General features: G+C 39.7%; 1 protein-coding gene across 2 annotated transcripts; it reads left to right on the top strand.

The window, feature by feature from the left end:
- Nucleotides 1-45: 45 nt before the first annotated feature.
- On the top strand, nt 46-11,144 carry hif1an (hypoxia inducible factor 1 subunit alpha inhibitor). Of its 2 annotated transcripts, none has more exons than XM_057849082.1 (8): nt 46-617; nt 5,694-5,944; nt 6,012-6,184; nt 6,257-6,402; nt 8,505-8,611; nt 8,685-8,748; nt 9,603-9,713; nt 9,889-11,144. In XM_057849082.1, exons 1-8 carry the CDS (start codon nt 432-434, stop codon nt 9,955-9,957), a joined length of 1,107 nt encoding a protein of 368 aa, XP_057705065.1. In that variant the 5' UTR covers nt 46-431; the 3' UTR covers nt 9,958-11,144. The 2 variants fall into 2 exon arrangements, with proteins under 2 accessions (XP_057705065.1, XP_057705066.1); XM_057849083.1 differs by having other exon boundaries at nt 105-617; nt 6,012-6,160.
- Nucleotides 11,145-24,137: the final 12,993 nt, after the last annotated feature.

Here is a 24,137-nt window from a genome sequence, read left to right as displayed (position 1 = left end):
ACTGTTCAATGAATTATTTAATGGTTTGGGTTGACAAGGCTTTACTGTGCTAAAGGTGGGAGGTGCAAGCGTGTGCTGTTAACACGCCACTACGCCAGGTGTCGCTATTTCTTTTCACCCCAGAACCTTGGCTGCACAGTTAAGTGTTAATCTCGTTTGTTTTCCGGATGTCAACACGATGTGTAAACACTACACTACCCATTCAGTCCAGTGCAGAAAACAGAACCGTAGACAAGTTATCGCTCATGGTAACGTATTTGTATTATTTGAGAAATAATCAGTTGACCAACCCTATTGTTAGAGTGAAACATCCCGGTGGAGCGACTGGGGGACAAAAGTCTCTTATTGGCGAGGACGGCGTACGTGACGGGAGGTAAACTGCTGAATCGGCAGTGGCAGGAAGGCAGGTCCCACAGACAGAGCGTCCGACCATGGCAGCAGTGACAGTCGTGGAGGCTGAGAATCCGTCGGGAAGCGAAGGCGCCTCCGACGGCTTTACCGGCATCCACGAACGGGCTTGGGACGAATCTCAGCTGCGGAGGTATACGTTCTCCACTAAAGCCATCCCCAGGCTGTCGCATGGCGACCCTGCTGCCGAATTGCTCATTAACAACGAGGTAAGCACTATACACAAGGATACCAATAATTATCAGAATTTTTAACATCCATAAACGTTTGTAGACTCGAATTCAGTGTTGTTATTATTTTTGAGTCGCACTTTCCATACCCCCCACCCATTCATTTTCTTAACTTCTTAGTCCTCAACTTATGGTAATTCTGCAGCGAAACCGATGTATTCTCATCATGGACTATGGAGATTGATTTTATTTGGTTTTGTTTTAATTGGTCCCCGTGGGAAAATTCATTTTTGCTGGCTGTACATTACAAGAAAGACATAAACATTTCACACCAAAGACAAAAAAGACAAACCGCATAGAATGACCGTGACATTTTCAATATACAGTGATCCCTCGTTTTTCGCGGTTAATGGGGACCAGAACCCGTCGCGATAAGTGAAAAACCGCGAAGTAGCGCCCCCCCCCCTTTTTTGTGTTCAATGTATTTATTCAGATTTAGCATTGGAAAGAGATACATACAGTGGTACCTTTACATACAAAGTTAATTCGTTCCAGGACCTTGTTTGTAAGTCGAAATGGTCATCTGTCGAGCAGGACATTCCCATAAGAATACATTATAATTAAGTTGTTCCACAGCCCAAAAACCTACACTAAATGCTTAATAAATACTGCTGGTATTATTACAAATGGCAATTACACATAGCAAAACAAATGAATTATAAATAAAAATCGTAATAATAAAATAATAATAATAACTGCTCAAATAATGTAACGAATCAGGCTCTAATTGGCGGACGTTTTTTGCTGTACCTGAACGCACCGCGCTGCTGACGTGACCGAGAGAGGGAGCGGCGAGGTGGAGAGTTTACTTTCACTTTTAATGTTTTCTTGAGAACACCGTCAACTGCGGCGGACAGTAAATGTTTTGTGGTGGATAAGTTCTATAATAAACGTTAAAAACCTGACGAAGCTGGCGAATTCTTTGGCGATGTTACCACAATAATAATTGTCACCTTAACTTATAAAGAATGGCGAACGATGGTCGGAGGAGGACCGTGGAGATGTATTGTGGAGCCAGTTCACGAATGCGTGGCCCACGCTCATATTTTTCGATATTATGCATTACCAGTTCAATGGTAAGTGTCACCTTTTTCCTTGTTTCACCACCTGTACCAACCTTTTTGAAACCTCTGTTGATTTCTCTCACAAGAAAATCTGCCGTGCGTTCGTCTGCGGTGCTGTCATGTCGTCGTATTTCGAGCATGTCGTCGAATGTAGAAATAAATGGCGAGTCAAATTTTACGTCAGATGTCGAAAAGATCGTGTACGTGTGTCGAAGCGATCGTAGGTCGAGGTACCACTGTATAAGATATGTTTTTCACATTTTTTCCCAAAATATGTTTCAAAAACAATTATGCAAATATATATATTAGTATCATATATATCATATATATTATCATATATTTTTTTAAATATGAGTTTTAAACATGTTACTGTCCCACTGAATTAGTTTTAAACAAGAAAAAAGTATAAAAATGCTTGTCTTTATTAAATGCTTCATTGAGTGAGTCCACTCAAATCCACTCAAGCTGCTCACTTACACACAATGAGTTGCCACAGCAACGGTTTAACAAATTAAATGATGATTGACACATGTAGCGCTTTGAATCTTCGGCTTCCGGGCATCTGTGGCAAGATCAAACATTAAACCTCTATCAATCATCGTTAACTTTAATAAGTAACTCCAGTGCACTGCCTGACCAACAAAGAGAAGGGAGAGGGAGGGAGAGGGAGACTATTAGATTGGCTCGGGACAGCTCATCTGTATTTATTTATTTTTTAACTGAAAAGAAAATCTGCGATGGACTGAGGACGCAAAGTTTAAACCACGAAGTAGCGAGGGATCACAGCAGTAGCTGCAGGGATCAGGCTTTACCCGAGGCGAGCCCTCCTGAATGATCTTATAGTTTCATACCTTACCCATGTAGGAAGCGGGATGATGTGCTGGTGTAATGCAGGGGGGCTCATTACGTTGATCGCAACGCTTGTGTGGGTAGGTCGCGAAATCCCCAAAATTTGTATTTATTTGTACACTTAAAGATAAATATAGTATTAAATTATGTTGTGTGAGCAACATATGTGGTTATAATACCAGTATATAGAGTTTTATTAGTTTTAGCTTGGTTTATTCGTGAACTACAGTTCCATACAAACATGCATCGAGCATTTTTTGTGTATCAGGTCTGATTAATTAATTGCGGACTTATGGTTGCAAGAGGTTACGATATAGCCAGTAGACGGCAGCCTTCAGCCTGTAGTAGCACACTAGTGCCTGTTCTTGGGGAAGACACTAACTAAAATGGCTATTCTGCCGTTATTCATGGATGGATCGCAATGAAATTCGGTGGGTATATTCTAGGCATGTATACTCGCCGATCGAGCCCCATTTTTGAATTGTCTCAGGGCTGATTAATCGCATTCATTAATTGTAGATGTATTGTTGTCTGTTGACTCCGTGTTACCCAGTAGATGGAGCCGGGCTATTGAAGTTCAAGGAAGTTGGTGCAAGAATGGTGGTGCGTCCCCTCTTCCCATCCCTGAGGGCTAGTTGATGGGAGCCTGGGTGGCCCGAGGGACCACCCTGGATCCGGGGGGGGGGGGTGACGATGGTTCCTTTGCTGGGCTGCAGGAGGAGGGATCGGCTGTGCGGCCCCTTCCCTCTCCGACCGCCCTCCCTCCCCGGGCTGGCTGGGTGGGGCCGTGGCCCTGGGCTGGCGCCCGCGCAGCCTCTCTGCTCATCTGTGTGGCTGTCGCGTGTTTGGTGGGGCGCACGTGCGGCTGGATGTGATTGGGCGCGCTCGGGTGGAGGTCCCGGTGCCGGGATTGGTGGTGGGGCGGCGTAGGGTCGGTTGCCAACTGGATTACACTCACAAGGGATTCACACGATTACTGGGTTCTAGATCACAGAGTTGATTTGTGTACACTCTACCCCCCTCCAATCACTTATTTTTGAGACTTTCCCACCCCCCCCTCCCCTTCTTTCCCTGGTCAACAGGCCCCCCACATGGGGTCAACCGAAAATACATCTAGCTGACGATAGCACCAACATATTAATAGTTAGTGTAGGCGTTCAATGTATTTCTTGTTGTTTGTGTTTTTCTTTCTTTTCTAGTGCTTCTTTTCTTCTGTTCCCCCATGACCCCTTTCTGTCCGCTGCTTTGTCATAATAAACGAGGTATGTTGAGTGATCACAATGGGAGTATGTCATACTCTCAATGTGAAACATTAAAACTGTTCAGACCAACCGGACACTTAGACTTCCATTCTCTGTGTCACACAGCTGAACAGGACAGGTTTAAAAAAAAAAAAAGTTCAAGGAAGGTTAAAATCTCTGATAAGTAGGAAGGAGCTCAGCCGTTAATAGAATTAAAAACAAACAGTAAAAGTTTAAAATTAATTCTAAAATGAACTGGAAATCAGCGGAGATGACTGAGATGTTCACGTCTGAAGGTACCAGTTAAAAATGGAGGAGCATCATTCTGAACAAATTGCAGACGAGAAGAGAGGACTTGAGAAAACCAACATCAAGTGCATGCAGTAGTCCGGCCTTGAGCTTATAAAGGCATGAATTGCTTTCTCAAGGTCATAGCGGCTAAGAAAAGACTTCACTTTGGCCAAGAAGCAGAGCTGTAAAAAACCTGCTCTTACAACAGAATTAATCTGTTTTTCAAAGTTGAGCCTGTTATCGAATATCACTCCAAGATTTTTTATGTGTGTCTTAAAAAAGGACGCCAGAACCAGACCACTATCAAACAGAACAGGCCCTATCCCTTTAAGACATGAAAAGTGTCTTATTTGGTAATGAACTTTAACTTTCTGTGTTTCTGGTGTGCATTGATTAAAAAAAAATCATTGAGCAGTTGTCACCTGACAAACACATTTACATCATAATACCGGTTTTGTAACGCTTTTGTAAATTTTTTAACATTACATTTACATCTGTCTTATGGCGCAGTAGCTCCAGTCGAAGTAGCTTATTGAATCACACAGTGAAACCAAGTAATAAAACAATATATGGTAACGGTATGTCCATTAAAGCCACGGGAGTGAAAGGGTGTAATGTATACTGTAAATCTCTAATAAAAGCGTGAACAGTAATCTTTCAGGCCATGTTTCTCTTTATGTGTGCTCTTTATCAGAGAACATAGATTTTTTTTTAGATTGTGACTGTTTTAGAACTTCCTTCATTCGGCGTTATGACCATGCCTTGGTTGTACGTTTGTTTAGTCACGTAGCCCCGATCTGCAGCGTGGCCAATTTGCTCCAACGGTGTCCAATGGCACTCTTGACTTGTACCATTGAGACGCTGCTGTTTGTGTGCTGGATTTTTTTTTACCGTTCTCCTCCTCCTCCTCTCATGTCACAACATTATAACTCAATTCCAGGGGATGTTATTTGACGGTTAACGTGAAATCAGTTAAGCGGTTATTTAACTATTGACGGTGATAAGACGTACAATCCATTTTGGCTGGGAGAGCTGGCAGCGATCATGGTAGCTAAAATGGATTAGAAATTCATCACTGTCTAGCAATTTTTTCCTCTAGCCCTAGGCAATAAATCAATTTGGTGAATTAATTTGAGTTTTTTTTTTTGTCACAGGATTTAAAAAATGTAAAGTTTTTTTGTTTGTTTTATTCCCCTCTTGTTGCGGCGCATGTTTTGCTTCCATGAGATATGAAGCATCCACCCAAAGTGGCCTGATTTTGTTTTTCTTTCAACATAGCATGCATAAGTGATTTAATTGCTTTATAGCAGGGTCCAGCAGTTAAAGCGGAAGTTCAATTTTTTTGACATTAGGCTTAATCTTTGAGTTTACAGGGGTTTAATTAGTTGGTGGATTTGATTTCAACAAATTCCGTGAAGTTTCATGTTATTTTTTAGTTTCATAGCTCCGGAGTGGCTAAGTTAGCTCGAGTTAATGGCAAGATTTCTCTTTATTTTGTAATTATTTTCACATTTAAAAAGTGAGAGAAAAAAATCGGTAATCAATTTTTGGTGAAAAAAAATTCGAATTTATTCTTAAGTCCTATCTCGCTCTACTGTATGTATCTGTAGGAGCCAGTAGTTCTAACGGACACCAACCTGGTGTATCCTGCCCTCAAATGGGACGTGGCGTACCTCCAGGAGAATATCGGCAACGGGGACTTCTCTGTCTACGTGGCGGAAAACCATAAGTTCCTCTACTACGATGAGAAAAAGATGGCCAACGTGGAGAACTTTGCCCCCAAGTCACAAAGGCTGGAGATGAAATTCTCTGAGTTCGTGGAGAGGATGCAGCAAGTGCAGCAAATGGAAGGAGAGGAGAGGTGAAGCTGAAGAATCACTCTGTTTAGTATAGTGGGAACAATCACAACATGACAAACTGTCTTTTAGGGTATACCTGCAGCAGACGCTCAACGACACAGTAGGAAAGAAAATAGTAATGGACTTCCTCGGTTTCAATTGGAACTGGATCAACAAGCAACAGGCCAAGAGGAACTGGGGCCAGCTGACATCTAACCTCCTGCTTATAGGCATGGAGGGTACGCAGGTTCCACTCCTCACAGGCAACATTTCTCCGCCATTCCACATAGTTTGTGATCATGTAATTTGACTCAAGTCATCTTCTCCACGCTCAGGCAATGTGACGCCGGCGCATTACGACGAGCAGCAGAACTTCTTTGCACAAATCAAAGGCCATAAAAGGTGTATTCTCTTCCCTCCAGACCAATTTGAGTGTCTGTATCCTTACCCTGTGCACCACCCATGTGACAGACAGAGTCAAGTAAGTTATTATTTTTATTTATTCATTAAGAGCTAAACATTGTATTCGTACAGTGTTATTGTTTATCAAGAGTGACTGCCAAGTACTGAAAATTGTGAAAACAATGGTGCACACCTCACTATTAAGACACACCACTCAAATTTCTTAAAATGTAAGAAAAAGGACACATAAGCGCCACTTAACTCTAAGTCACTGGTGTCCATCTTTCAATATGGGATGCTTATATAGAAAGATGTAATGCAGAAAAATTTGGTTGACCAAAAATTTCTATTAACCAAATTAACATCATCAGCATGTCAAGTTGTGTCCTCCTAATTCTTATGCAGTGGTGTTGTTTTTGGCATCCATTTTAATTTTCGTTTTAGTCTTAGTCTTTTGGACGAAAATACTTATTAGTCTTAGTCATATTTCAGTCATTTCGAAATGTGTTCGTCTTTGTCTAGTTTTAGTCAACGAAAACAAATTTCAAATTTCATCTAGTTTTAGTCGACAATTCTCAAAATGTTTTCGTCTATAAACCTCAAAAGTTTTAGTCCATGAATAAATAAACGAATAAAAGGTTTCCAATAATTTTGAATGAAGATGACAGACGAGCACATACCTGTAGAGTCTACAAGGACATCACCATTTTAATAACGATAATACACACTCAGCAGGAAAACAGCACGGTATTTGCAATTGCACGCCACAAACTGTATGTAAAATGTTTTCCAAGAGTTTAAGAAGACACCGAGTCACCGCGCTAAATGCTAATGCTAACTCGAACGCTATAATAACGCAAACGCTATGCTAACGCTACAAGTTAATTTAGTGAGTGATGATCACTCAGCACAGACCTTTAGAGGCTAAAGCAACATGGCATATCCAGCCAAGATAAGAAAATAATACTTACCAAGCAGCACCTGACACACATGTTTCACAAAAGGAGCCTGGAATGGGCACAGGCTTACTCACCGGCTGATGAGTAGGCGTGTGTAGGGGGGGAGTCAGGGGGAGGCGCAGCACGTCACATGAGTGACACGGCCAAACACTGCTAATTGTGTGCTAACTATACATACAATAAGTAAATATCACACATTGTGAATTTATGACGGAAAATATGACGAATTTTCATCTCGTTCTCGTGTCGTCAGACAACAACTGGCATCCATCTCGTTATGTTTTAGTCTCTAGTTTTCAGCACGTCATCGTCATGAAAAAATTGTTGGTTGATTAAAATTTTCGTATTTGTCGCCGATGACAAAAACACTGATATGGAGCTACCTGCTAGGGCAGCCAGACAGTGCCAACATGTGTGTTGTGTTCACAACCAGTCTGAAACCACAAGATCATTTCACTTTAAAAAGCAGGTCGCTATAATTATTAATAAGAAAAAAATTAAAATCCTGCTCTGGGATAATGACTATCATTGCCATACCAGCTTAGTTGTAGGACACTGTGGATGTCCGTTCTTTTCAAATCTGTTAATCTGTCAAATCCTACTTCTTCTGTAGGTCTAACGAACTCTGCTAGCAGCATGCTAGTATAGCAGTTTCGTTGTAGCACACTGCGGCTATCCATTTTTTAAAAATTCTTTTTTTTAATATAAAATATATATTTTTTAAATTAATTCTTTTTATTGTGAACCTTACTTCTTATGGTTAGCCTTAAATTATTCTTCTGTCGTAGCATCAAGGGTCTTCTTTTGACAACAAGACCACACATTAGCCTCTTTGTGATTAAAGATACAGGCTTCAAAGAGAGAGAAAAAAGTACCAACTTGTAGTCTAAAAAAATCCGGTAAATCAACATATGACCTAAGTCATTGTGGTGAACCTGTTGTTTTATTCATTTTTATTTTCATTCATGGTTTATTTTGAATGTCTTCCTTATTATAAGATGTTGAGTGTTGCCAAGCAGACCAGGAGGGTTGTTTCCTGCAGTTGATGATAAAAGCTTGCATTTTGGAATACTTGCCATCTGCTAAAGCCTTAAATACATAGAAAAATGCAGAAAGCAAATGATCATGTTTCACTGCCATTAATGGCAATAGATGTTACTATTACTATCAGCTATTACTGGTACTATATTGTCGTGCTAAACATTATTGTTTGTCTTTCTAGGTTGATTTTGACAACCCCGACTACAAGAGGTTCCCCAATTTTAAAAATGTTGTGGGTTATGAAACAGTTGTAGGCCCGGGAGATGTGCTCTACATCCCCATGTATTGGTAAGATGCAGAATATACTTTGCAAATTTAAGTATAAAACGTGCTGATCAATTTACTCTTTATATTCCTCTAGGTGGCATCACATTGAATCACTTCTGAGTGGGGGAGTTACAATTACGGTCAACTTTTGGTACAAAGTATGCATTTTAAACGGTTTGAAGTACAACATTGCCTTAAGATACGAGTTTAGTTTATTCTCAAAGCACTTTTATCTCAAATTAACTTTTTAACTATGATAATGATGATAATTAAACATCGATTTACAAGTAGTTGAATGACACCTCTGTTACAGCTCTATGGTGTCTGTATCACTTTTACTGGCACCAAGCAATTTCAAGGAGGATGGTGGGAACCCTGCCACACAAAATATTCATATGTGCTACCTCCTTTATGGCATACCACTTTCCCCATTCGTTACATTGTCATATGATATTGTTTAGCCACAATTAGATTTAGTACCTCATCGCTTTTCTTCCTTCGCACAGCCACTGGAAACACAAATATAGTTCAGGCTGACTGTAGGTGACTGGGAGATCAGGACCTTACAACACTTGCGCAGGTCCTCATGGGAAATGTGGTCTGCCGTCTGGCAAAATACTACCTCTTTCGTCCACTAGTGTCGCCAAAATTATCGAAAACTGAACGATGTTACTTTAATTGTTTATCATAAGACTACGACCATAAATACTGTGACATGATCCATCAAAGGCAAAAAAATAGATAATAATTATCAAATATTGTCAAACTGATGGCATATATCTAAAAACAACTTTTAAGTCAGGTAACTCGTATAGCAAGGCACACTGTACACTATTGCTACAAAAAAAAAATTGCACTATTGCTACAAAAAAAAAATTGCAGTCTTAACTCATTGGCTGCCATTGATGGTGATAGACATCCACTCCATTTGGACTGTGAGAGCTGGAAGCTCCCAATTCAAATGAATGCACCGTTTCTGAAAGTCTTACAAACCTGATGTGTGTGTGTCAAGGGGGCACCTACACCCAAGAGGATAGAATACCCGCTGCAAGCTCACCAGAAGGTAGCCATCATGCGGAACATCGAAAAGATGCTGGGAGAGGCGCTCGGGGACCCTCGACAAGTAAATGCCTCCTTTTTTCTATTGAGGTCACCTGTTGCCTGAAAATCCCTGCTGCACATCCGACCGTGCCTTCAACCCACTTTCTTCTTATAATTAGTGCTCACCCACGTCACACTTTTTTAAAAATAGCTCCAAAGTGTCCTAATAACATGTCTGCGTCATATTCGTTCCTCAGGTGGGACCGTTGCTCCGAACTATGATCACAGGACGCTACGAAGACCCCAACGAAGAGGCGGACCCTTGAAACAGCATTGTATGCCTTTCGGACTATGTCGCTGCATGGCAATAAGCGCCTATCTTGAAACCATCGTGCTTCTCAGAGTGCCATCGTCTTTGCCCATCTCATGAGAGTTGACTGTACTTGAAGAAGTTTTTTTGGGGTGTTTTGTTTTTTTCTTGGTTAGTTATTTATTCCAGGCATAGCAAATTATGTCATTTGACAAAATAAATAAAGTTATAAGATGTGAAGCGAACATTTGGAGGAGTTAACCACTAGTGAAGGATTCAGTCGGCAGGTGCCATGTTTTCTGTCCGCATTCATCGAGGTCATATATTGTCTATTTAGGCGGGGAGTGAGACTGACATCTGAAGGCTTGTGTCCTTTACATCTAGGGACAATGTAGGCAGTAAACAAATCCACACAACATATAAATGCACTTATCGTATTTGAGCAGTCATGTGTTTGGTTGATTAACATAAACATGTACAACCTGTGTTTCAAACTAAGAACTTGTTTCCAAAGGTGTACATGCATGTTACATCCTAAAATTAGGCTCAAGGATTTTTGGCATTTACGAACATAAAAGTGACCCAAAACAACATGCAACAAAAATACTTGGAAATAGAAATCCAAGAGCCAAACACATTGAAGATCTGTTAGTACAGCCAACTGAACAGTAAGCCATATTTTAAAAGACTAAAGTTTACATCACTAATTCAAGATTAAAATTGAGCTTTGCATATGTGATGCTGGATGCCACAAAAGCTGCAAAGCTGGAATGAATGAATCCAAAAAACATTCAATCTGTTGAACGACTGTGGTAGAACAAAAAAAAAAAAAAAAAAAAATACCACTTGTTCAGTTGAAATGAAAAGGGTTTTTTATTCATTCTGATTCAATTCAAAGTTTGTACTAGGATATAAACAAGTTTGTTTTGATTGTGAAATTTTTTACATTGCCTTGAATGTAAATTGCTCTGATGTGAAGCCAGGCTCCAGTGGCAACTCGGGTTGTACAACGCTTGGCAAAAATTGTGGAATCGGCCGTCTGTTAGGATTTTAATGCAGTTTAAAAAAAAAAAAAAAAATGTGGGCAAAAAACATCACAGACATGACACAAAACTAAAGTCATTTTGAATGATGACTTTCTGGCTTTAAGAAACAAATTGAGGGAAAATAAAAAATTAGTCGGTAAGTTAATTTTTTGACCAAGTCGGGGGGGGGGGGGGTGGGGGGGGTGGATTGGAATCATGAAAAAACAACTCCAACAAAAAAAAAAACAGCTAACACACCACTAGTACTTTGTAGCACCACTTCTGGCTCTTACAACAGATTGCCGCATCAGAGGCATGGACTTATTGAGTGACAAACAGTACTCTTCATCAATCTGGCTCCAACTTTCTCGCATTTCTTTTGCCAGATCAGCTTTGCAGGTTGGAGCCTTGTTATGGACCATCTTTTTCCAACTTCCACCACAAATTTTCATTTGGATTGCGATCTGGACTTTTTGCAGGTCATGACATTGACCTTATGCATCTTTGTTCAAGGGAGGTTTTCACATTTTTTTGTTCTACGGCAAGATGCATTGTCATTCGGAAAAGTGATGTCGTCATCCCCAAACGCTCTTTCAATTGATGGGATGGTAAATGGTGAAGAAAAGTGTCCAAAAAATCAATGTAAACTTGTGCATTTATTGAAGATGTGATGCCAGCTACCTCCTCGTTGCATTCACTTGACATTCAGCCCCATATCATCAATGATTGCGGAAATTTACATGTTTTCTTCAGGCAGTTGTCTTCATAAATTTCACTGGAGTGGTACCAAACAAAATGTCTTCCATCATCACCTTGTCCAATGCAGATTCGCAATTCATCAAAGAATATGACTTTCATCCAGTCATCCACAGCCCATGACTGCTTTTCCTTAGCCCATTGTAACCTTGTTTTTTTCTCTTCAGGTGGCTTTCGTTTAGCTTTCCAGAATGTAAATCCCATGCCCTTTAGGCGGTTTCTTACCATTCGGTCACAGACATTGACTCCAGTTTCCCTACATTTGTTCCTCATTTGTTATGTTGTGCTTTTTCTGTTTTCAAGACGTATTGCTTTGATTTTTCTTTCTTGACACTTTTGATATCTTCGTTGGGTCTACCAGTATGCTTGCCTTTAACAGCTTTCCCATGTTGTTTGTGCTTGGTCCAGTTTTTAAAGACAGCTGACTGAACAACCAACATTTTTGGAGTTCTTACCTTTCTTAAGAAGTTTGATCATAATATTTACAGCCTGATTCCCCATTTTTTCCTCAAAATTGAGTGACTCATTTTTTCACTTCAGCTTGGTCTAATAAAGTAACTGTTACCGACAACCACATCTTTTTTTTCTTCTTAATTTCTTTTAATGTTTCTTAAAGCCAGAAAGTTGCCATTTAAAATGACTTCAGTTTTGTGTCATTTGATCTGCTTTTTTTCTACCAACTGCATGAAAATCCTCATAGACTGGTGATTCCATAATTTTTGCCGAAGCACAGACACAGGATTTGAGGGATGAAGATGACGTCAACCTTTTCTGTGATGATAAGTTGCGAGTGTATGTTGGTTCAATGTGTTTTGTAACAGTTCCTCTCATTTGTTTGTAGAATTGAGTGGCGGAATGGGTCAAATTGATTCCAAATTGATGACAAAACCTGACTACTGTTGTCTCGGCAATGGGCATTTTGTAGGCAATCGGACAAAAAAGTAAGCACTTTTTATCATAACTTAATTTTTCTGTCATCTGTGGGGTTTGTAAAAATAACAAGCCTATTTTCAAAACCTGTGGGATAGAACAGAAAGATGTTGTCTTTAAAATTTATAAAGGAAAGGTTAAAAGTTACATTGTGTTTAGATTCTTGTTATCTAAGTCACAGAAACCTTCTGTGGTTGAAGTTTATGGTGTTAAATCAAGGCCAAAAGTATCATTCAAGACAATTCTTGGTCAGTTTTGATGAATAAAAATGAGGAAAAATTCCAGATTGTTGTCTAGAATATCTTACAAAAGTCCCCCTGGCCCCTTTTGAGCATTATTCTATCTACATGTATCAAGAAAATAAAGTGGGAGGGAGTGTGGAGTCATGATCCATCAAAGCACCCACGTTTCCTGAAGGCAACATCATTTGGGGTTGCTTTGATAGGCGGTCTCTCACAAGCCAGCACACCTTTCATCGAGGCCTTGCCCCCTGCGCCATAACGTGTGTTTTTAAAATTAACCAAAAAAAAAAAAAAAAAAGATCTGAAAGCCCCCCCCGAAATGTAAAGATGAACATAAGATAACCGAAACAAAAAAGTTAATTTTTAACCTAAAAATATCAACTTTGTAACTGATAAAATAAAAAGTTTTTTTTAGGTTTTAAGAGATTTAGAAACAAACTTTCAACATTCAGTTCAATTTTTTTTTCTCCAATGTTTTTAAAAGATTACAATACTTTTGGCATTGATTTAGCACCATAGGATTCAGGCAAAAATAAAAAGCGTATATTATATAAAATCTAATTATGTTTAATTGGACAGTGTGTTGCTAATAAAATTAAATTTTAATTCGTATTTTTTTTGTTAGTATTTGTTAGTAAAACTTTGCTTTTCACATTAAGATAAAAAATAGATTGCCTGCGTCGTACTCATTGGTTAGTGATTCATTTTTTTATCTCTGGAAAAAAGGATGGAATTTCATTTTCGCGTGACCTTTTTGCAGGACAATACCAACAATATATATTTTTCAACTAATTAGTCCTTTACTGTTTAGGTATTAAAGCCTTCAAAATTCTTCACAATAAGCAAATTTACTTGTTTGACATATTATTGTAAAATTGTCGATAAACACATGACTAATTTTTTTGCTTTTTGAATCTTAGCCAGTATTACTTACCATTGTCCTTGAGGTCAGCATGAGCTGCATTATTACAACACATGAAAAAATGTGGCTTTGTCGGAGTGAAGGCTGGCACAGTCATAAATCACATAGTAATGTGTATGATAAACAATGTAATAGGATTTAACAAAAAAGGAAGAGGAACACCCCATATATTCAAAAGTATGTGACAGCAAGCAGCCAAACAACTTTACACTAGGGATTGTTTGACTAATTTTTGTTCTTAATGTTTTTTTTTAATTTATAATATAGAGAACTTTTAAATTAGACATGGGCAAGGACAGCGCTAAAAGAAAACAACAACAAACAAAGGCGTCGATTTAATATTGCAGCAAATACAGTAACATTCAGGTTTGGGCTTCTTGGCCAACTCACTTACAGTAAGGCTCATTTAAAAATATTTTTAGGCTGATACTACATACACGAAAGCTGCTTGATAAGCTTCATGGCTGTTTGTGTGATGTATACTGTGCGAACACAAAGACGCAATAAGCTGTATCAATCACTACAGGATTGGATTGTGTTTCATTCTGTTTTGTTTTCACACTGACTTCACGCAGCTGTATATGTTTTTTGTGTAAAGTGTATTCTTTTCTGTACTGTATGTGCCCAACAACATAAAAAAACTAGAAACTGCAATTTCGGGAGAAATTACACACCTTGGTCTTTCCTCTGTGGAGATACAGATCTTAGCCCCACTCAGGTCTATCAATAGAATGGATCATAATGCCAGTCATTGGCAAAAAACAAAGTAAAAGCCGTTAGAAATGAATGGGAGAATTGGACGTCCATGAACGTCAATGGCATCACCCTCCATAAGCGGCAATGCAATCGGGGACATTTGGGGGACACGTCCTAATTATATCTAGTCATTTTCTGTTGATTTGGGAGAAAAAAAAAAATCCCATTGAAAATGAATGGGAAAAATTTTGGACGTCCATGGACGTCAATGGTATCAACTTACATAAGCGTCAATGGAATCCAAGTACATTGGCATCAATAGAATGAACAAACATGAAGAAATGCCATTGGAAATTAATGGGAAGTTTGGACGTCCGTGGACGTCAATGGCATCACCCCCCATAAGCGGCAATGCAATCGGGGACATTTGGGGGACACGTCCTAATGATATCTAGTCATTTTCTGTTGATTTGGGGAAAAAAAAAATTTCCCATTGAAAATGAATGGGAAAAATTTTGGACGTCCATGTACGTCAATGGTATCAACTTACATAAGCGTCAATGGAATCCAAGTACATTGGCATCAATAGAATGAACAAACATGAAGAAATGCCATTGGAAATTAATGGGAAGTTTCGACGTCCGTGGACGTCAATGGCATCACCCTCCATAAGCAGCAATGCAATCGGGCACATTTGGGGGAAACGTCCTATTGATATCTAGTCATTTTCTGTTGATTGGGGGAAAAAAAAAAAAATTCCCATTGAAAATGAATGGGAAAAATTTTGGACGTCCATGGACGTCAATGGTATCAACTTACATAAGCGTCAATGGAATCCAAGTACATTGGCATCAAAAGAATGAACAAACATGAAGAAATGCCATTGGAAATGAATGGGAAGTTTGGACGTCCCTGGACTTCAATGGCATCACCCTCCATAAGCAGCAATGCAATCGGGGACATTTGGGGGACAGGTCCTATTGATATCTAGTCATTTTCTGTTGATTTGGGGAAAAAAAAAAATTTCCCATTGAAAATGAATGGGTAAAATTTTGGACGTCCATGGACGTCAATGGCAGCACCCCCCATAAGCGTCAATGGAATTGGGGCGTTTGGGATATACGTCCTATTGATATCTGGTCATTTTCTGTTGATTTGGAGAAATTTAGTTTTTTCCCCATTGAAAATGAATGGGAAAAATTTTGGACGTCCATGTAAGTCAATGGCGGCACCCTTCATAAGCGTCAATGGAATTGGGGAAGTTTGGGGGACACGTCCTATTGATATCTGGTCATTTTCTGTTGATTTGGGGTAATTTTGTTTTTTCCCCATTGAAAATGAATGGGAAAAATTTTGGACGTCCATGGCCGTCAATGGCATCGACATCCATATAGTCAATTGAATCCAAGTACATTGGCATCAGTAGATTCGACATGCATGGCCGTCAATGGCATCAATGCAATGTAAATTCCATTGGAAATCCCATTGGAAGTGAATGGGACTTTTCCCATTCGAAATGAATGGGATAGTTTTTGGCAAATTTCCGAGGAAGCGTAATTTTTTTCCAAATTCTGTATACAACTTTTATGCCCCTCACCGTCCCGGAATTTTTGATGCCCAAATTATGTGATGTGGTCAAAAATTGTAGGACTAGATACATTTTGAAACTTTTTTTTTTTTCACGGAAAATTGCCGTTTACGGACGAACGGAAAATTTTTCGGGGCCATTTGTAAAGTTTCCTGTGTCACGCTAAAATTCCGGTCGTGCCGATACTTGAACGGTGCCGATCGGTCTAACGGTTCGGGCCGTGAAGCTCGCGTTTTTTTTGCATTCAAAATGAATAGGAAAGTTTTTGGCAAATTTCCGGGGAACCGTACATTTTTGCCAAATTCTGTATACAACTTTTATGCCCCTCACCGTCCCGGAATTTTTGATGCCCAAATTATGTGATTTGGTCAAAAATTGTAGGACTAGATACATTTTGAAACTTTTTTTTTTTTCCGGAAAATTGCCGTTTACGGGCGAACGGAAAATTTTTCGGGGCCGTTTGAAAAATTCCCATCGTCGCGCGAAAATTCCGGTCGTGCCGATACTTGAACGGTGCCGATCGGTGGTACGGTTCGGGCTGTGCGGCGCGCCGAAAAAAACGTCAACAATTATTGAATAATAATAATAAATAAAGAAAAAGTACAATAAAGTTGTACAACTAGAAACTGCAATTTCGGGAGAAATTACACACCTTGGTCTTTCCTCTGTGGAGATACAGATCTTAGCCCCACTCAGGTCTATCAATAGAATGGATCATAATGCCAGTCATTGGCAAAAAACAAAGTAAAAGCCATTAGAAATGAATGGGAGAATTGGACGTCCATGGACGTCAATGGCGGCACCTTTCATAATTGTTAATGGAATCGGGGAAGTTTGGGGGACACGTCCTAATGATATCTAGTCATTTTCTGTTGATTTGGGAAAAAAAAAAAAATTCCCATTGAAAATGAATGGGAAAAATTTTGGACGTCCATGGACGTCAATGTTATCAACTTACATAAGCGTCAATGGAATCCAAGTACATTGGCATCAATAAAATGAACAAACATGAAGAAATGCCATTGGAAATGAATGGGAAGTTTGGACGTCCATGGACGTCAATGGCATCACCCTCCATAAGGGGCAATGCAATCGGGGACATTTGGGGGACACGTCCTAATGATATCTAGTCATTTTCTGTTGATTTGGGAAAAAAAAAAAAATTCCCATTGAAAATGAATGGGAAAAATTTTGGACGTCCATGGACGTCAATTGTATCAACTTACATAAGCGTCAATGGAATCCAAGTACATTGGCATCAATAAAATGAACAAACATGAAGAAATGCCATTGGAAATGAATGGGAAGTTTGGACGTCCATGGACGTCAATGGCATCACCCTCCATAAGGGGCAATGCAATCGGGGACATTTGGGGGACACGTCCTAATGATATCTAGTCATTTTCTGTTGATTTGGGAAAAAAAAAAAAATTCCCATTGAAAATGAATGGGAAAAATTTTGGACGTCCATGGACGTCAATGGTATCACCTTACTCAAGCGTCAATGGAATCCAAGTACATTGGCATCAATAGAATGAACAAACATGAAGAAATGCATTTGGAAATTAATGGGAAGTTTGGACGTCCGTGGACGTCAATGGCATCACCCTCCATAAGCAGCAATGCAATCGGGCACATTTGGGGGAAACGTCCTATTGATATCTAGTCATTTTCTGTTGATTTGGGGAAAAAAAAAAATTCCCATTGAAAATGAATGGGAAAAATTTTGGACGTCCATGGACGTCAATGGTATCAACTTACATAAGCGTCAATGGAATCCAAGTACATTGGCATCAAAAGAATGAACAAACATGAAGAAATGCCATTGGAAATGAATGGGAAGTTTGGACGTCCGTGGACGTCAATGGCATCACCCTCCATAAGCAGCAATGCAATCGGGGACATTTGGGGGACAGGTCCTATTGATATCTAGTCATTTTCTGTTGATTTGGGGAAAAAAAAAAATTTCCCATTGAAAATGAATGGGTAAAATTTTGGACGTCCATGGACGTCAATGGCAGCACCCCCCATAAGCGTCAATGGAATTGGGGACGTTTGGGATATACGTCCTATTGATATCTGGTCATTTTCTGTTGATTTGGAGAAATTTACTTTTTTCCCCATTGAAAATGAATGGGAAAAATTTTGGACGTCCATGGAAGTCAATGGCGGCACCCTTCATAAGCATCAATGGAATTGGGGAAGTTTGGGGGACACGTCCTATTGATATCTGGTCATTTTCTGTTGATTTGGGGAAATTTTGTTTTTTCCCCATTGAAAATGAGTGGGAAAAATTTTGGACGTCCATGGACGTCAATGGAATCGACATTCATATAGTCAATTGAATCCAAGTACATTGGCATCAGTAGATTCGACATGCATGGCCGTCAATGGCATCAATGCAATGTAAATTCCATTGGAAATCCCATTGGAAGTGAATGGGAACTTTTCCCATTCGAAATGAATGGGATAGTTTTTGGCAAATTTCCGAGGAAGCGTAATTTTTTTCCAAATTCTGTATACAACTTTTATGCCCCTCACCGTCCCGGAATTTTTGATGCCCAAATTATGTGATTTGGTCAAAAATTGTAGGACTAGATACATTTTGAAAGTTTTTTTTTTTTCACGGAAAATTGCCGTTTACGGACGAACGGAAAAATTTTCCGGGCCATTTTTAAAGTTTCCTGTGTCACGCTAAAATTCCGGTCGTGCCGATACTTGAACGGTGCCGATCGGTCTAACGGTTCGGGCTGTGAAGCGCGCGTTTTTTTTCCATTCAAAATGAATAGGAAAGTTTTTGGCAAATTTCCGGGGAACCGTAAATTTTTGCCAAATTCTGTATACAACTTTTATGCCCCTCACCGTCCCGGAATTTTTGATACCCAAATTATGTGATTTGGTCAAAAATTGTAGGACTAGATACATTTTTAAACTTTTTTTTTTTTCCGGAAAATTGCCGTTTACGGGCGAACGGAAAATTTTTCGGGGCCGTTTGAAAAATTCCCATCGTCGCGCGAAAATTCCGGTCGTGCCGATACTTGAACGGTACCGATCGGAGGTATGGTTCGGGCTGCGCGGCGCGCCGAAAAAAACGTCGACAATTATTGAATAATAATAATAATAATAATAATAACTAGAAACTGCAATTTCTTGAGAAATTACACCTTGGTCTTTCCTCTGTGGAGATACAGATCTTAGCCCCACTTAGGTCTATCAATAGAATGGACCATAATGCCAGTCAATGGCACGAAACAAAGTAAAAGCCATTAGAAATGAATGGGAGAATTGGACGTCCATGGACGTCAATGGCGGCACCCTTCATAATTGTTAATGGAATTGGGGAAGTTTGGGGGACACGTCCTATTGATATCTTGTCATTTTCTGTTGATTTGGGGGAAAAAAAAAATTCCCATTGAAAATGAATGGGAAAAAATTTGGACGTCCATGGACGTCAACGGTATCAACTTACATAGGCGTCAATGGAATCCAAGTACATTGGCATCAATAGAATGAAAAAATATAATTAAATGCCATTAGAAATGAATGGGACATTTGGACGTCCATGGACATCAATGGCATCACCCTCCATAAGCGGCAATGCAATCGGGGACATTTGGGGGACACGGCCTAATGATATCTAGTCATTTTCTGTTGATTTGGGGAAAAAAAAAAAATTCCCATTGAAAATGAATGGGAAAAATTTTGGACGTCCATGGACGTCAATGGTATCAACTTATAGAGGCGTCAATGGAATCCAAGTACATTGGCATCAAGAGAATGAAAAAACATAATTTATAGCCATTAGAAATGAATGGGACATTTGGACGTCCATGGCCGTCAATGGCGGTACCCGCCATAAGCTTCAATGGAATTGGGGAAGTTTGGGGGACACGTCCTATTGATATCTGGTCATATTGTATTGATTTGGGGAAAAAAAAAAAAATTCCCATTGAAAATGAATGGGAAAAATTTTGGACGTCCATGGACGTCAATGGTATCAACTTACATAAGCGTCAATAGAATCCAAGTACATTGGCATCAATAGAATGAACAAACATGAAGAAATGCCATTGGAAAAATGAATGGGAAGTTTGGACGTCCATGGACGTCAATGGCATCACCCTCCATAAGCGGCAATGCAATCGGGGACATTTGGGGGACACGTCCTAATGATATCTAGTCATTTTCTGTTGATTTGGGGAAAAAAAAAAATTCCCATTGAAAATGAATGGGAAAAATTTTGGACGTCCATGGACGTCAATGGTATCAACTTACATAAGCGTCAATTGAATCCAAGTACATTGGCATCAATAGAATGAACAAACATGAAGAAATGCCATTGGAAATGAATGGGAAGTTTGGACGTCCATGAACGTCAATGGCATCACCCTCCATAAGCGTAAATGGAATTGGGGAAGTTTGGGGGACACGTCCTATTGACATCTAGTCATTTTCTGTTGATTTGGGGAAATTTAGTTTTTTCCCCATTGAAAATGAATGGGAAAAATTTTGGACGTCCATGGACGTCAATGGCAGCACCCCCCATAAGCGTCAATGGAGTTGGGGACGTTTGGGGTATACGTCCTATTAATATCTGGTCATTTTCTGTTGATTTGGGGAAATTTAGTTTTTTCCCCATTGAAAATGAATGGGAAAAATTTTGGACGTCCATGGCCGTCAATGGCAGAACCCCCTATAAGCGTCAATGGAGTTGGGGACGTTTGGGGGACACGTCCTATTGATATCTGGTCATTTTCTGTTGATTTGGGGAAATGTAGTTTTTTCCCCATTGAAAATGAATGGGAAAAATTTTGGACGTCCATGGCCGTCATTGGCATCGACATCCATATAGTCAATTGAATCCAAGTACATTGGCATCAATAGATTCGACATTTATGGCCGTCAATGGCATCAATGATGTAAATTCCAATGGAAATCCCATTGGAAGTGAATGGGAAATTTTCCCATTAGAAATGAATGGGATAGTTTTTGGCAAATATCCGGGGAACCGTAATTTTTTTCCAAATTCTGTATACAATCTTTATGCCCCCCACCGTCCCGGAATTTTTGATGTCCAATTTATGTGATTTGGTCAAAAATTGTAGGACAAGTAGCGTTTTGAAACTTTTGTTTTTTTTACGGAAAATTGCCGTTTACGGGCAAACGGAAAATTTTTCGGGGCCGTTTGAAAAAGACCCTGCGTCGCACGAAAATTCCGGTCATGCCAAAACTTGAACGATGGCGATCGGTGCTATGGTTCGGGCTGTGAAGCGCACGTTTTTTTTCCATTCAAAATGAATAGGAAAGTTTTTGGCAAATTTCCGGGGAACCGTAAATTTTTGTCAAATTCTGTATACAACTTTTATGCCCCTCACCGTCCCGGAATTTTTGATACCCAAATTATGTGATTTGGTCAAAAATTGTAGGACAAGTAGCGTTTTGAAACTTTTTTTATTTTTCGGAAATTTGCCGTTTACGGGCGAACGGAAAATTTTTCGGGGCCGTTTGAAAAATTCCCATCGTCGCGCGAAAATTCCGGTCGTGCCGATACTTGAACGGTGCCGATCGGTGCTACGGTTCGGGCTGCGCGGCGCGCCGAAAAAAACGTCAACAATTATTGAATAATAATAATAACTAGAAACTGCAATTTCGGGAGAAATTACACCTTGGTCTTTCCTCTGTGGAGATACAAATCTTAGCCCCACTCAGGTCTATCAATAGAATGGACCATAATGCCAGTCAATGGCACTAAACAAAGTAAAAGCCATTAGAAAAGATTGGGAGAATTGGACGTCCATGTCCGTTAATGGCAGCACCCTCCATAAGCGTCAATGTAATTGGGGAAGTTTGGGGGACACGTCCTATTGATATGTAGTCATTTTCTTTTGATTTTGGGGAAAAAAAAAAAAATCCCATTGAAAATGAATGGGAAAAAATTTGGACGTCCATAGACGTCAATGGCAGCACCCCCCATAAGCGTCAATGGAAGCAGGGAAGTTTGGGGGACATGTCCTATTGATATCTGGTCATTTTCTGTTGATTTGGTGAAATTTTGTTTTTTCCCCATTGAAAATGAATGGGAAAATTTTTGGACGTCCATGGCCGTCAATGGCATCGACATCCATATAGTCAATAGGATCCAAGTACATTGGCATCAGTAGATTCGACATGCATGGCCGTCAATGGCATCAATGCAATGTAAATTCCATTGAAAGTGAATGGGAACTTTTCCCATTAGAAATGAATGGGAGAGTTTTTGGCAAATTTCTGGGGAACCGTAAGTTTTTTCCAAATTCTGTATACAACTTTTATGCCCCTCACCGTCCCGGAATTTTTGATACCCAAATTATGTGATTTGGTCAAAAATTGTAGGACTAGATACATTTTTAAACTTTTTTTTTTTTTCGGAAAATTGCCGTTTACGGGCGAACGGAAAATTTTTCGTGGCGTTTTGAAAAATTCCCATCGTCACGCGAAAATTCCGGTCATGCCGATACTTGAACGGTCCCGATCGGGGCTACGGTTTAGGCTGTGCGTTGGCTCAAAAAAACGCGGAGAATAAGATGAATAAATAATAATAATAATAATAACTAGAAACTGCAATTTCGGGAGAAATTACACACCTTGGTCTTTCCTCTGTGGAGGTACAAATCTTAGCCCCACTCAGGTCTATCAATAGAATGGACCATAATGCCAGTCATTGGCACTAAACAAAGTTAAAGCCATTAGAAAAGATTGGGAGAATTGGACGTCCATGGCCGTCAATGGCATCACCCTCCATAAGCGGCAATCCAATCAGGGACATTTGGGGGACACGTCCTAATGATATTTAGTCATTTTCTGTTGATTTGGGAAAAAAAAAAAAAAATCCCATTGAAAATGAATGGGAAAAATTTTGGACGTCCATGGACGTCAATGGTATCAACTTACATAAGCGTCAATGGAATCCAAGTACATTGGCATCAATAGAATGAACAAACATGAAGAAATGCCATTGGAATTAATGGGAAGTTTGGACGTCCATGAACGTCAATGGCATCACCCTCCATAAGCGGCAATGCAATCGGGGACATTTGGGGGACACGTCCTAATGATATCTAGTCATTTTCAGTTGATTTGGGGAAAAAAAAAAAATTCCCATTGAATATGAATGGGAAAAATTTTGGACGTCCATGGACGTCAATGGTATCAACTGACATAAGCGTCAATGGAATCCAAGTACATTGGCATCAATAAAATGAACAAACATGAAGAAATGCCATTGGAAATGAATGGGAAGTTTGGACGTCCATGAACGTCAATGGCATCACCCTCCATAAGCGGCAATGCAATCGGGGACATTTGGGGGACACGTCCTAATGATATCTAGTCATTTTCTGTTGATTTGGGAAAAAAAAAAAAAATCCCATTGAAAATGAATGGGAAAAATTTTTGACGTCCATGGACGTCAATGGTATCAACTTACATAAGCGTCAATGGAATCCAAGTACATTGGCATCAATAGAATGAACAAACATGAAGAAATGCCTTTGGAAATGAATGGGAAGTTTGGACGTCCATGGACGTCAATGGCATCACCCCCCATAAGCGGCAATGCAATCGGGGACATTTGGGGGACACGTCCTAATGATATCTAGTCATTTTCTGTTGATTTGGGGAAAAAAAAAATTTCCCATTGAAAATGAATGGGAAAAATTTTGGACGTCCATGGACGTCAATGGTATCAACTTACATAAGCGTCAATGGAATCCAAGTACATTGGCATCAATAGAATGAACAAACATGAAGAAATGCCATTGGAAATTAATGGGAAGTTTGGACGTCCGTGGACGTCAATGGCATCACCCTCCATAAGCAGCAATGCAATCGGGCACATTTTGGGGGAAACGTCCTATTGATATCTAGTCATTTTCTGTTGATTTGGGGGAAAAAAAAAATTTCCCATTGAAAATGAATGGGAAAAATTTTGGACGTCCATGGACGTCAATGGTGTCAACTTACTTAAGCGTCAATGGAATCCAAGTACATTGGCATCAA

Source organism: Corythoichthys intestinalis, chromosome 10, assembly GCF_030265065.1.
Source record: "Corythoichthys intestinalis isolate RoL2023-P3 chromosome 10, ASM3026506v1, whole genome shotgun sequence".
In the NCBI taxonomy this organism is placed as follows: domain Eukaryota; kingdom Metazoa; phylum Chordata; class Actinopteri; order Syngnathiformes; family Syngnathidae; genus Corythoichthys; species Corythoichthys intestinalis.
Note: the sequence above shows the minus strand (reverse complement) of the source record. Positions and strands in the feature narration are given on the sequence as shown.

Excerpts from the sequence above, each read along its gene's own strand:
- hif1an (XM_057849082.1), top strand. The coding sequence starts at position 432 with ATGGCAGCAGTGACAGTCGTGGAGGCTGAGAATCCGTCGGGAAGCGAA. Across the intron at positions 5,945-6,011 it reads CAAATGGAAGGAGAGGAGAG|GGTATACCTGCAGCAGACGC; the intron begins GTGAAGCTGAAG and ends ACTGTCTTTTAG. Across the intron at positions 6,403-8,504 it reads CATGTGACAGACAGAGTCAA|GTTGATTTTGACAACCCCGA; the intron begins GTAAGTTATTAT and ends TTGTCTTTCTAG.